General features: G+C 31.6%; 1 protein-coding gene across 8 annotated transcripts in view; it reads right to left on the bottom strand.

Annotated features, from left to right (window-relative positions):
• Positions 1–14030, bottom strand: part of ROCK2 (Rho associated coiled-coil containing protein kinase 2) — a 199142-nt gene that overhangs the window by 26616 nt on the left and 158496 nt on the right. For all 8 annotated transcript variants that reach the window (XM_056813427.1, XM_001381617.5, XM_007476249.3 and 5 more), the window contains 10 exons: positions 13322–13385; positions 9789–9880; positions 9612–9660; positions 8908–9043; positions 8690–8781; positions 7641–7887; positions 7212–7318; positions 5881–6040; positions 2332–2492; positions 1291–1475 (listed from right to left, as the gene is read on the bottom strand). In XM_056813427.1, coding sequence (XP_056669405.1) covers positions 1291–1475; positions 2332–2492; positions 5881–6040; positions 7212–7318; positions 7641–7887; positions 8690–8781; positions 8908–9043; positions 9612–9660; positions 9789–9880; positions 13322–13385 — 1293 coding nt within the window. The remainder of the gene's footprint in view (positions 1–1290; positions 1476–2331; positions 2493–5880; positions 6041–7211; positions 7319–7640; positions 7888–8689; positions 8782–8907; positions 9044–9611; positions 9661–9788; positions 9881–13321; positions 13386–14030) is intronic.

Consider the following 14030-nt stretch of genomic DNA (forward strand, 5'->3'; position numbering starts at 1 on the left):
AGTTTTCTCCTATAAACCATAGGGATAATATTTTCAGACAGGCAGTTTGATGAGCCAACTTTAGTCATGAGATCTAGGTTCAAATCCTATTTCTTCCACATACTGTGAGACTTTGTTAAAGTCACTAACATTTTAGAACCTCAGGTAACTTTTTAAGATTATTAAATTATAGAGATACAGATTTGCACTGATGAAAGACATTCCTCACCACATATATATTACACTGATAAAAGCAAAGATCTATTAAAAACAAAAACAAAAACTACATGCATTACATATGCCTGAAAGAGTCATAAGGAATACAACTTTGTAAATCTTATCACACTAAATTAATAGAGTCAATGAGAGTATAATTTAACCAATAAGTGCTGAAATTTTCTTTGTCAAATTTTAAAATGCTACCCATGTTTTCAGATTTCTTTTTTTTTTTAGATTCTGTACCTTTTTGTTTTTGTATCAATTCTTTTTTTTCTTCTTTAGTTTAAACCCTTGCTTCATAAGAATCAATATTGAGTATTGGTTCCAAGACAAAAAAAGCTGTTAAGAGCAAGGCAATTGGGATTAAGTGACTTGCCCAGGGTCACAAAGCTAGGAAGTATCTGAGGACAAATTTGAACCTAGGACCTCCTATCTCCAGGCTTGGTTCTCTATTCACTGAGCCTCCTAGTGCACCCTTAGTATCAATTTTAAGACAAAAGACTGGCAAGGACTAAGCAATAGAAGTTAAATAACTGGCCCAGGGAGGAAAAATCTGACGCTATATTTGAATCCAGATCCTCTCAACTTTAGTACTTGTGCTCTATCCACTGTGTTGTCCTCTTCACATTACTTTTAAAATATAAATAATCATACTGATTGAGCTATAACCAATGATCAGGGAAAAAACCCAACTAACCTCTTTCAAGTGAATCTGACAAGCCAACCTATTCATCCTATTATTTTGGTAAAAAGTACTGAAAGAATACTTATCTTTATTTTGAAAATAAAAATATACTAGAGCTGATAATCATCATCAAGTCAAATGGAATTAAACTGGTTATATTATCTTCATTTATAATACACAGAAAAAAAGGGAACTTATATACTATTCTTTTCATTTTTGTGAGGCTATATAAAAAAACAGGATTTTAAAATTTGGTCCATTTGAAAGGTTTGCATAAATTATTCCACAATTATAATGATCTTCCTCCTAACTAATTCTAATGGTGTGGAGTATCCTGTAATTTAAAAAACAACCCAGGAATGGAGAAGTAGTTATCAGTTATTTAAGGTATACCAATATTTACTTACTTGCGAAGCTCGATATTTTGCTTTTCCAGACTCATTTTGATTTCCATGAGATGATTATTTTCTTGTTTCATTTGTTTTTCAGACATTTTCAATGTATTAACTTGTTGTGTTTGCATCTTCAGGTCATTTTGTGTGAGGCAGCGTTTTTGTGTTTCTTGTTCTATTTTTAAGGTCAAATTTCTGACCTGAAAGATACATTTTTCTCACATTGGTATTATTGGTTTCCCCTACCCTGATATAGTAAATATAAGTAATTTCATTGCTAAAAAAAGATGGCTTTTGCAAAGGAATATTTTCCTCTTAGATAGTTCTTAAGTATACATTAGATATTAAATTAATTTTTATATTTTTTATTTAAATACTGACTTTAAAAGAAAATAATGACTAGTAGACAAGTAGCTGATAATTCAGCCTTATAAAGAAAGCACTTTTTCTACAGTAATCCTAATTAGGTAAGTAGCATATTATCATATTGACTTTGCCAACAGGAAAACATGCTAAGAAAGATAAACTGGTTTGCTTTAAGTCAGAGAGCTAAAAAATGACAGAGGCAAAATGTAAACCTGTCTTTTCTCTCTCTCTCTCTCTCTCTCTCTCTCTCTCTCTCTCTCTCTCTCTCTCTCTCTCTCTCTCTCTCTTTCTCTCTCTCTCTTTTTTTTATAAACCCTTACCTTCCATCTTGGAATTAATTGGTTCCAAGGCAGAAGAGTGGTAAGGGCTAGACAATGGGGGTTAAGTGACTTGTCCAGGGTCACACAGCTAGGAAGTGTCTGAGGCCAGATTTGAACCTAGGACCAACCATCTCTAGGCCTGGCTCTCAATCCACTGAGCTACCCAGCTGCCCCCACCTGTGTCTTCTCAATCACTTGCTTTCCACTCTACCATGATGCTTCTTAACATGCAGTCTGAATTGTCAGGAATATGTAATAAATATAATATTATAACACAATACAATATCATGCAATTATAAAACATACACAAAGGATTATTTCAAATCTATAAATAATTTTAACATTGATCATTTATAAAAATTCTTCTTACATCCTCATTTAGTTTGTCCTTCTGTTTCAAGAGTTCATTGACTTTCTGTTGTGATTGTTTGAGGTCACAATCTAACATTGAACATCTTTTTTCAGCTTCCAACAGAAGGTTTTCCACCTTTTGTTTTAAAGTTCTTTCCTCTAGGAGTTTCTTCTCCATTTCTATTGAAGAATGGGAAGAAACTGTTACAATAATGAATCAATTTGAGCAAAATGGAAGGATAGCAAACAGAAACTCAAAAAAAATTTTTTTAAGACTAGTTTTCTCTAATTCAGATAAGCAAGCTAGTAGTACAGCATCTGCTCACAGGTCTGAGCTCTCACTTGCCCTGTTTCTGACTAAGGTAGGTCCTGCTCTTCCCAGGTAACCTACTCGTCCCAAGCTATTGGAGGCCATTGTATCAAGTGTAGATACCTGACTGACTTAAGAGTTCACTAAAGCTCATAGTTCCTAACCTTCAGAATCTGCTAGTCTCGTCTCATCTTTCTTGTAGCAGAGATTACATACAAACAGTACCATATCCATCACACAGATTTGACTTTAACTTTGTACAAATTTTTACATAAAGGCAATAGTGTATAATTTATTAGTTTCCACTTTTTTGAAAGGTATTCCTATGTGGCTATTCAATTTCCAAATATTTAAAATTGTCTTGACTTTCTAGTTCATATAATTTGAAACTGCATAAATTTTTTATTCCAATAATTTATTCAATTTATTAGGAACATGCCATTAAGAATTCTGCTTATCTAATACCATAGTTTTCAAAGATGCTTTAAACAATTCTAGTCAACATTCTGATATCCCCAATAGCCAGGAAAAAAGTAGAGGCTGTTTGCCAGTAGCTCCTAACATACTTTTTTTGTCCCTGACGCACCCCTATGCCTGTAATACAATTTCTATAACACATTTTTATGAAGAGCTCTTTCCTAATATTCAAAGATTTATTTTTTTACCTAAAAATCTTTTAAGGATTATAAAGCAGCATTAAACCATAAATGAGACTATCTTTTGATGTTTATTCTGACTATAATTTATTTATCTCCACTTATAATCACATTGATCTTTAATGGGTGATATAACATGAAATTATTTCCTACAAAAGATTGCTAGAAAAATATCCTGAACTCAAGGGAGTTCTTGCTTAATAAATTATGTGTTGGTCTTTGGTAGTATTATAGAAAGGAGCTGTACCTCATCTGATTCCTGATTCATGCCAGAAATGAGGGCAGATTAAGAGTGTTTTCCTAGCCTGAGCTTTAGTCTGACCTGGCTATGCATATAGAAACCCATATACACCACTTCCATTACTCTTGAGAAAACTTAATCAGTGGTTAAGTGTCATCTTTCATCTAAATATGACAAATTAGCTACAGAAATTTGTTTCATCAACCTCTTCTGGGCTAGGGCAGTGATATGCAAGATGTTAGAAATTTTTCTTTTATCATGCCCGGCTGGTGCTCAGTTAGTATAGGCATGGTTCTTTTACCCTTGGATTAGCTACATTTATATTCTTTTGGACCAGTCTTTTTAATTATAATAAAATGCAATTAAAGTCAAAGTGGTGATTTATATGTCAATCCATTTCTGAATGCCCTGATTTTAAACCAGCTTTAAATGAAAATTGTCTTTCATTAAACACACATAAAAAAACTGTCTATCAAACCCAAATGGTGCCTTTTGATATGTAATATTGTAATCACATATCTGATAAATAGAGAGGAAAGATTATCTATAGTTATTTCAAAAATGTTTTCTCGATGCTCACGTTTTTTGCCCTTCAAAATTTGGATTTCGATTAATCTACTGGGAATTGTTTAGTATCTTACCTTGGTTAAAGGTCTTATTAAAGAAGTTAATTTTGTCTGATCCTCAGCACTGAATGCAAGTTGGTCCATGACTAAATCAAGCTAAAATCTTGGTTATATTAGCATTTAAATTATACAGTAAGAAATGCTACAGTATATGTACTTATTATCTTTTCATCTTTCACATAATCTTGGAATCCAGTAGTTCAATATTTTTCAATGATTAACAAAAGATTTTATTCTAAATGAAAATGAATTATTTTCAGTTTTTTTCCTAATATTGACAATGGGAACAACAAACTAACATGGTTTGTATGATAACTTGAAAAGGCCTAGTTTGTAGATTCGTTAGTTACTTATTTTGGCTAAGAATGTCTGTCTTACATGAACAGATCTGACCCATCAAAGTGAGTCCAATACAAGTTTCTCTTTATAACCTTAGAGCCCCTTTTTCATTTGGGAAACATTTCAGTGTAGTTGTTCTAATATGAAGAACACCAAGATGTAATTCGTGTAAATCAGTACCCTCAAATGCAGGAATACAGTAGAGAGATCATATCAATATATGTGAATTTTAATATCTTCTGACACATGAATTATTACATTCAAACACAATCACACAAAAGTTACTCAAAAGAGGGAAAAAAATAGGTATTTCAAATGCTACTCCAAAACACACCATTAACTAGAGCTAAATATATGAAATATATAATTAAACAAACATCAGAATTTCAGATATCCAAATCCTTGTCCAAAACCATAACCAAACCCAACATAGCATCATCCTCATTCAACAATGACTCTTAAAGTGTTTCTATCTGGATCTGGGATTTCATTAATGGAAGTCAATGGTATGGATCTCCAAGTGAGGAAATTCCCTCTAATAATGGAGATCACAAATTATTTTTGCAAATTAGTCTTAGTAGTTGGGAGGGGAAGAGAAAGAAGATAATATAAGTGAATATAATGTTATTTGGTTATTTTTCCAAAATATAATTGCTGGCAATGATATTAACTAATGTTTGTACTTTGGCACCATTAATTCTCTGAAGTATGAATTACCACACGAAAACCATGTGATTATTGTATATGCATAAAACTTCCAATTCTGAATTCCAAGGAACTAGAAACAGCTTCTCCAACTTTGTATTTTTCCCCTCTGTGGTATGATAAAGGTGGAATCTGAGGAACTTAAAGCATGACACAATATCTAATAATTGCAAGTAGATAGATATGTTTTTTTTCCTTTTAAAATGACTCTAGACTTTTTACGTTATTCTAAAATTTTTGAATCACAATGCTAGGAGGAAACTCCAGAAGTCACTATCCTGACTTTAGTCACGGATTAAAACTCCTAAATCAAAGCAGTATGGGTCAAAAAATTTAAGTAAAATAAGTAAACAACAAATAATATATCTTTATTCTGCCAAGAGAGAATAACCAATGAATGTAGAATAGGTCAGTGATCTAGCATTTCATATTCTGTAAATCCATCATTATGGGTGACAAAAGAATTCCGAAAATAGCATGAAACAAACTCTGTTTAAGAGCAAAAGATCTAAATATCTTCATTTTTTAAATTATTGATACAAATTTAAAACGAAAAAAGCTGTTGTATATAGATTTTTTAGCATATAAACTTCTAATATCTTATTACAAAATACAGAAATATCTTCCATCTAAAAAACTTGATTTTTTTTTCCTTGCAAAGTTAGAAAGCATTCTCAGATACAATGCATACCTTTCATTGCTTCTGATTTGGCCTCTTCAATAGATTCATAAATCTTATTCTTATCTGCTAACCGTGCTTTTGTAGTTTTATGTTCCGCTTCTTCCTGTTCCAAGCTTTGTTGTATAACTTTCAATTTGTATGTCATATCTATTTCCATGTTACTTTTTTCCTATTAAAGAACATTTCAAATGAATATTCTAAATGAAAAATTAATGGGAAGGGGGAAAAGGAAGAGAATAAGCATTTATTAAGTGCCTATTATGTGTCAGGCACTATACTAAACACTTTACACATATCTTGAGATAATTATCTTATTTGGATAATTAATGGACCTATAATTATAAATGTGCATTCTAAAGTAGGAAATTTTTTTGCAATAAGGCAAAAGAGAACTGAATTTAATGAAAACAAAAGATAAGTCTAACTATCCAACTCCTAAATATCATAGGTATGATTCATTGCTTTGTCATGTTTTATCACTTCAAAAAATGATTAATTGCACACCTTACATTATAGAGTGGTTAATAAGTTTTCAAAGTGTTTCCATAAACATTATCTTACCTGATCTCCCAAAAATCCTATGAAGTTGAGAGGATAGGTATTTTGCTCTACATTTTACAAGTGACAAAATTAAGGCCCCAAAAGGTTTAGTTGAGTTATCCACACAAAACAGTGGTATAGTCAGAAGAACTAGGATCTCTCCTGACTTCTAAGCAAGTGCTCTTTTCAATGAATGAGAGAATGCCACTTTAAAGGGCAATTTTTAAATGAAGAGAAAAGTTCTAAATCTAGCTATTACTTTAACTTACAAAAAAACCCCAGAAGTCTACTTTCACAAACTTGTGTGCGCAAGAAACTCTATGTGACAAGTCACAGGATCTAGGTACAAATGCTAACTTTGGTATTTAACTTCTGTGACTGTGTGTCATTATTTAATCTAAATTTGTTTTCATCTGTGTAAAATGGAGGGAACTGATATGTCTAGACTCCCTTCTAGCTATAAACCCTAAACATGACAAAGACTCAAAATTTTGCCTAGGGTTCTCTCACCAAATCAAGATTATTCCTTAAAACCACTTCATTTGCCATTGCCTATAAAATTCTCAACCTTTAAGTGCTGAGGCTGCTTGAACAATACAATTGTTACAGGAAATACCTCATCCATCCATCTGCCTAACTGAATTATCATGTGACACATTCATCTACTTGTTTCCCTTTTCCTTGGGCAAATATCCTTCACTACATTCTTATTTTTTAAAATGTCTGTAGTCTCATTTATCTCAAACCTTAGAAAATTCCATGAAACATAAAATTTGTTTTTATTTTAATTCATTATTTACCTTTTCTAAATCTGTAAATCTCTCCTGTAGTTGTCTCTTCTCTAACTCCATTTTTGTTAATGAAATTTTACCATTTTTAATATCTTCTTCCAAACCAGATATTCTACCTAAAAATTAAAAATTAGTTAAATAAATGAATCCATGAGGTAAAATTCAACTAAGCAACAAGTTGGAGAATACAAAACGCATTATACTTCAACATTATTATTTTTAAACCTTATGTGTATGGCTACATGCACTTAGAGTATGTGAATTCCAAAACTTTATGAACAGAATTCTTGATTTAACTTGGTAGGTACCATAATCTATTAAAAATACTTTAAACTACATAAGAATTACTTTTTCATTCTTAAGTATCTTGTAAAATTATCAATAAAACTTTAATCAATACATTTAATCTAATATACCTCAATCTTTACACTATAATACCTTGTAAATCATTAATTATTTCAGATCCATGCGTTTTATCTCTCCTTTCAGATTCTAGAGCTGACTGAAGATTGATGAAGTCCTTTTCAAGTTTCAGTTTAGCATTCTCTAACATGCAGTTTTTGTCTTGTAGCTCCCTATTATTACATTCCAGCTGCTGAATTTGTTTTGAACTTTCTGTCTGGTTTTTCCGTAACCTGGCTGCAGTATCAGATTCAGTTCGCAGCAAAGCATTGGCTTCATCCAGCTATTGATTCACAAAACAAAAACAAACACATACTTTCTGTTACAAAATAAACAACAAAGAAAAAATATTTTCTAGGAATTTTTAAAAAGGCACATAATATAAATAACTAAGCTTATACTGCATGGACCTGTGATTTCATTTTAGCATACGCATAGCTCCTATCAAGGAAGACAAAAATTCCACCACAACCTGTTAGACAATCTTGGTGAATTGATGTGGTTCAAAAACTTATTATTCTTGGATCATGAAATCAATCTTGGGATAGATATTTATGAATCCATTTAGACTGTTCCTTAGACAAGAGAAATATAATCTAACATTAGGCCCATATTTATCAAAAGTCTAATTTCTTTATCTTCACTCGCTTTCTACTTCAATCTACATCACTAACAAAGTACTCTTTAAAATACAACAGTGATCATATCATTTTACTATGCAAAAACTTCCATTTCCTATCAGATAAATCATATACTCTTTAGTCTAACAATTAAAGTTATACATTAAAAAAATCTGGCAACAGCCTAATTTTCCAGTCATGTTTCATTTATTCCAATCACAAGGCTTCTTCTATCAGAGTAGTCTTATTTTCAGTTCTCAAATTTATTATAATACATAACAGTTATTTTTACACGCGGCTCATTTTCTCAAGTAGATTTTAAGATCCTTGAAGGAAGGATCATGTTACTCATCTTTGTATTTTCCAGGGCACAGGATAATACCATACATAAGTATGCTATAAGTGATTTGTTGAATCAATACATTGGAATCTAATATGATTACCCATGAATGCATGATAGCTTACTTGTCTCTGAAGCTGATTGACTTTTTCATTAGATATTTGTGAGTTTTGATTTCTTTTCTTCAAATCTTCAAGCTGATCTTTCAAGCTGTTAACTGAAGTAAAAAAAGGTGTTTCAATGGGAAAGTCAAACATATAACTAAATTATTACTGATGGTAGAGAATTTCAAAAGTTAACTTGAAAAATAAACCATTCCATATTAATAGGCTATATTACAAACCATCATTTTCCAGATTCCGTTTTTTGTCTGCTTCATATTCTGCTTTCCGCTGGTATTCTGTATTTTTGTGTTGAAGAAGAGCTTTTTCTCTTTCTAATTGTCTTAATGTAGATTCTACATTCTTTCTTGAGGTAACCTGAAATTATCATAAAGCTGTGGTCAAAGAAACTAACTCTATAAAAAATTTAATGCAGTAGTGAATAGTCACAGATATTAAGTTCAAGCCTACAATGAGCTACCAAAATAGGTAACTATTTTGTTTCTATAATATAATGTAAAAATCATACTATAACTAAATGATGAAGTTGTAACATTTTATTTACTACAAAAGGTATTTTCATTATAGTTTTGTCTACCATTAAACTACTATATGGATTACTGAGTTCACATAACAGAAACTAAGAAGAAATAGCTTTGGGACCATAACCTAACACACTTTATTACCCCCCCCCAAAAATACCATTATAACTGTCAATTCTATTTCACATAATTAGTAAAGTCTAGTAATTAATAAAAGAAAAGGCTAATATAATACAGATATCCTACAATGTAAACTGGTCCTATCTCACAAACCAATGCTACTAAGACATTAACCACTATATTTCATAATATAATATGACTCTACTAATACACTTTTATTACAGGTAAGAGAAAAATATTTTAAAGGAAAATATTTTAAAAGTCAATTTAATGAAGAAATTTACCTCTTCTTCTAGTTCTTTTGTTATCTTCTCTAGTCGAGTGCTAACCAATCTAAGGAATTTCAAAAGAAAGAAGAATAAAATAAGAAAGAGTGAATAAAATTTCCTGTGTTTGTATCATTACTTTAAAAATCTCTCTTGCCTACAAAAATGCCAAATTTAGTTATTTTAAAAACATACTTGCACTTCTGGTCCAGGTCCTCTTTGGCTTGTATCTCATTGTTGAGGTGTTCTTCTAATAAGAATAGTTTTTTCTGAATCTGTACAGATTGCTAAGAAAAACAGAATAAAACAAGTATAATTCCTATCCGTACAGAAAGGGAAAAGCATGTAATGAATTAAACTAAAATAATGACTAGTCTTTAAAATCAAAAGCAAGACAGTATGAGTTGTACTAAAATTCTCAGCAACTACCTTGAAAATGAAGCATTTCCTAAAGATTCTTCTTAATGACACTTTTCAAAATTATATATTATATTAGTTGTAATAAGAGACCACATTTTAAAAACAAAACTGAACTGTTTAAAGCTGAGCAATAGTTTCCTGTGATGGTGGTAAAATGATAGTAAAACATGAAATTTACAGTCCATCTCCTTGCTTTAAATTCTTCAGTCTGAATTTAGATCTATGGATTTCTCAATAGGACCTTCTGGTCTAAATACAGGATATAACTTTAAAATGAATTTTCTTTGGGAAAATGAATAACAAAAGACTGAAAAATTGCACAGACCATGAAATTAATATTTGCTGAGCAAGTTTCTAAAAACCCTTTGCAAAAAAATTCCAATAATGGTTTTATTTATTTTTATCATCACTGGACCCTCTGTTTTTACTAATTTTGTTATGATTCTTTTTTCCTAATCTTTCCATAAAATGCATGATTATAGGTCAGAGTTATACACGTTTTCTTTGGAGAAAAATCGTGACCTTTATTTCAACTAATTTAATATATAAATATAAAACAAAGACAAATTATAATCATGGCAGTCTTGCTAATTAGATACTAAGCCCCCAAAACTGTAATAATTTGGATACAATTCCTTGGGGATAACTATTCTCCCCCCCCCCTTCAAAAATGCTCATATAAATTCTCTGACTCTGTTCCTTTTAGGAAATAATGTAAAAACATATTCCTGAAATATTATGACTATAAGAGAGCATGATCAAGAATATTTTGTTTCTAATAACTCTGAAAGATTTTAGAGCATAGATCATTGCAAAGAGAACCAGCCAGAGGATTTAAGAGAGGCAATGGCTTAAAAAAGTAGAATGATGTACATTTTGAGGCTGATCAACATGGAAATTTGTTTTGATGGACTATGCATATTTATTATGAAGATTTTATGTTATTATTCAGTGAAGTGGGATTGGGAGGAGAGAGAAGAGATAATAAATATATTCAATAAATGAAATGTAAATCTTTTAAAAAGAATATTTTATTTTTAAAAAAGGGTTGGGATTTTATTTGAACAATTACAATTCATGTGCTATATACTCCATCCAGCTACTCAACTTGCACTCTAGGAATATCACACTTCCCCTAGATAAATTCATTATCAGAAATTTCTTCATCATGGTGATTACTTTAGCTTTGGTACCCAATTCCTCCTCAGGACCCTCGGTTGCCTTTCTCCTCTAATTGGAGGGCTGGTGACTGAGCAAAAACTCCTCCCAAGATTTTCCTTTATAAAACAGCTTTGCTCCATGAGCAGCATATTCCATGCTACCCTTTCATCATTCAGTTTCCTATTGTATTACTATTTTCCCTCCATTAGATTACAAGATCCTTGAGGGTAAGGAACCATCTTTCTTTTTCATATTTATAATCATAGGTGTTCTTAGTGGTCATCCTAGTCATCTATTCCTTAAGAATAGAATGTTTCATGTTATGTATTTGTATCCCCAGTGCCAAATACAATGCCCAGCACATAAAATAAAGCTTAATAAATGCGTGCTGATTTATAAAACACATGTAAAGTGCTATATTATGCATCATTTTGTAGGCTGATACATGTTTCTATCATAATTACTCTATCAAGGATAGTTGTGATGCTGTGACTATATATAAAGCATTACTTAATTAGCAATCAGTTATTTGGAATTTTTTTCATTTTTAAAATGCAATATTTTGATGCATGCTTTTAATTTTTAAATTTTTTCAAAATAATACACATATGCAAAATGATACAGTACTCCTCCACCCCAGGTTTATTTATAGCTAGGTTATCAAGGGGGTAGAGTTTTCAGTCTGAAGTCAGGAAGACTTGAAGTCAGCGTCAGATATAGGTACTAACTGTATGATCCTGGCAAGCTACTCAACCCATTTGCCTGTTTCAACAACTATAAAAGGAACTGTAATAATAGCACCAACTTCCAGAGTTGTTGGGAGAATCTAATAAGATAATTTTGTTTTCTTTTTCTTTTTTAAAAACCTTACCTTCCATATCAGAATCAATACAGTGTATTGGTTCCAAGGCAGAAGAGGGATAAGGGCCAGGCAATGCGGATTAAATGACTTGCCCAGGGTCACACAGTTAAGAAGTGTCTGAGTCACATTTGAATCCAGGACTTCCAATCTCTAGGTATGGCTCTTAATCCACTAAGCTACCTAACTATAAGATAATACTTGTAAAAGTCTTAGAGCAGTCCTCAATACATAGTAAGTGTTATGTAAATGCTCACTATTATTTTAGTAGTAGTAAACAAAGTTATTAAACAGGTCTATACATCCACAAAATTCCTAGCAAATATTTCTTTATATATAAGTTATTTGAAGGTCTTATGTATTTTTAAATTGCTTTGAAACTTCAAGAACTTGTAACTTTATTCCTTCTACTGACCCACATGGCAACCCTCTTTAACCTACTGTAGTTCTTTCAGAGCCAAAAGCCTCTCCAAAATTAGTTAGGCATATTTTTTAAAAACAAACCTAAAGGCTATTACCAGGCCTCTTATTTTAATTTTTTGATTTGTTGAAAAATGTCAGAAGTTAAGTTTAGCTTTTAGGAAGCTAGGGTCATTTCTACATCATAAAGAGACCATAAACAATTTACTGGAGAACTGAGAAGGGCATGGGAGATAAAGGAGGTTTGAGGGGAACAGAGTTGGGGGGGAGGGAGAAAGGAATTATAAATTTCTAATGACTACAGAGTATATATATAAGAGTATTTCAATATTACTTATTCTTATTTTTTATATACTCATTCTTATTACTGGGCAGCTTAGTGAGGCAGGAATAGAGCAACAAATTTGAAGTTAGGAAGACCGAAGTTCAATTAATTGTGACTCTGAGTAGGTCATTTCCTATAGTCTCCATTTCCTCATCTGTGACAGAGGTAGGGTAATGATAACACTGACCTTATAGGACTGTTGTACAGATCAGAGATAATATAAAGCACCTTAAAAAGCTTAAAGGCATTATTAGGTGAGGCTATTATTATACACAATGCAACTTTCCAAGAATTCACTACTTATTGACTATGACAAGTTATAAAAAACATTTTCTCAAAAGGAACTATCACAAATATAGATTTATTTTGAGTTATTTAGCATTTGGATAGCTCAATATAACAATTATGTCAGTTCTATGTGAGGACTTCATTCAGCAGTTCAGACAGAAATGTTCAAGGAAATTATTGGGGAGTTTCTTATAACGTAAATACTAGTAAAATAATTAAATATATAATGTACGGAACACTCAAAAACATACTAACCTCATTTTTCCTTGATTGTACTGAATCATTTTCTGTACAAGATGAAGAAGAATCACTTAACAACCTGCAATTTTTTAAAAAAGGCAAGTAAGATCCAGGGAAATCATGAAAAAAAAATGCAAAGGAAGGAGGACTTGCAGTCCCAGATCTCAGACTATATTATAAAGCAGTGGTTATCAAAACAATTTGGTACTGGCTAAGAGACAGAAAGGAGGATCAGTGGAATAGACTTGGCATAAATGATCTCAGCAAGACAGTTTATGACAAACCCAAAGACCCCAGCTTTTGGGAAAAAAATCCATTATTTGATAAAAACTGCTGGGAAAATTGGAAGACAGTGTGGGAGAGATTAGGTTTGGATCAACACCTCACACCCCACACCAAGATAAATTCAGAATGGGTGAATGACTTGAACATAAAGAAGGTAACTATAAGTAAATTAGGTGAACACAGAATAGTATACATGTCAGACCTTTGGGAAGGGAAAGATTTTAAAACCAAGCAAGACTTGAAAGAGTCACAAAACGTAAAATAATTTTGACTACATCAAATTAAAAAGGTTTTGTACAAACAAAACCAATGTAACTAAAATCAGAAGGAAATCAACAAATTGGGAAACAATCTTCATAAAAACCTCTGACAAAGGTTTAATTACTCAAATTTATAAAGAGCTAAATCAATTGTACAAAAAATCAAGCCATTCTCCAAT

The sequence above is a fragment of the Monodelphis domestica genome, chromosome 1 (assembly GCF_027887165.1).
Source record: "Monodelphis domestica isolate mMonDom1 chromosome 1, mMonDom1.pri, whole genome shotgun sequence".
Lineage (NCBI taxonomy): Eukaryota > Metazoa > Chordata > Mammalia > Didelphimorphia > Didelphidae > Monodelphis > Monodelphis domestica.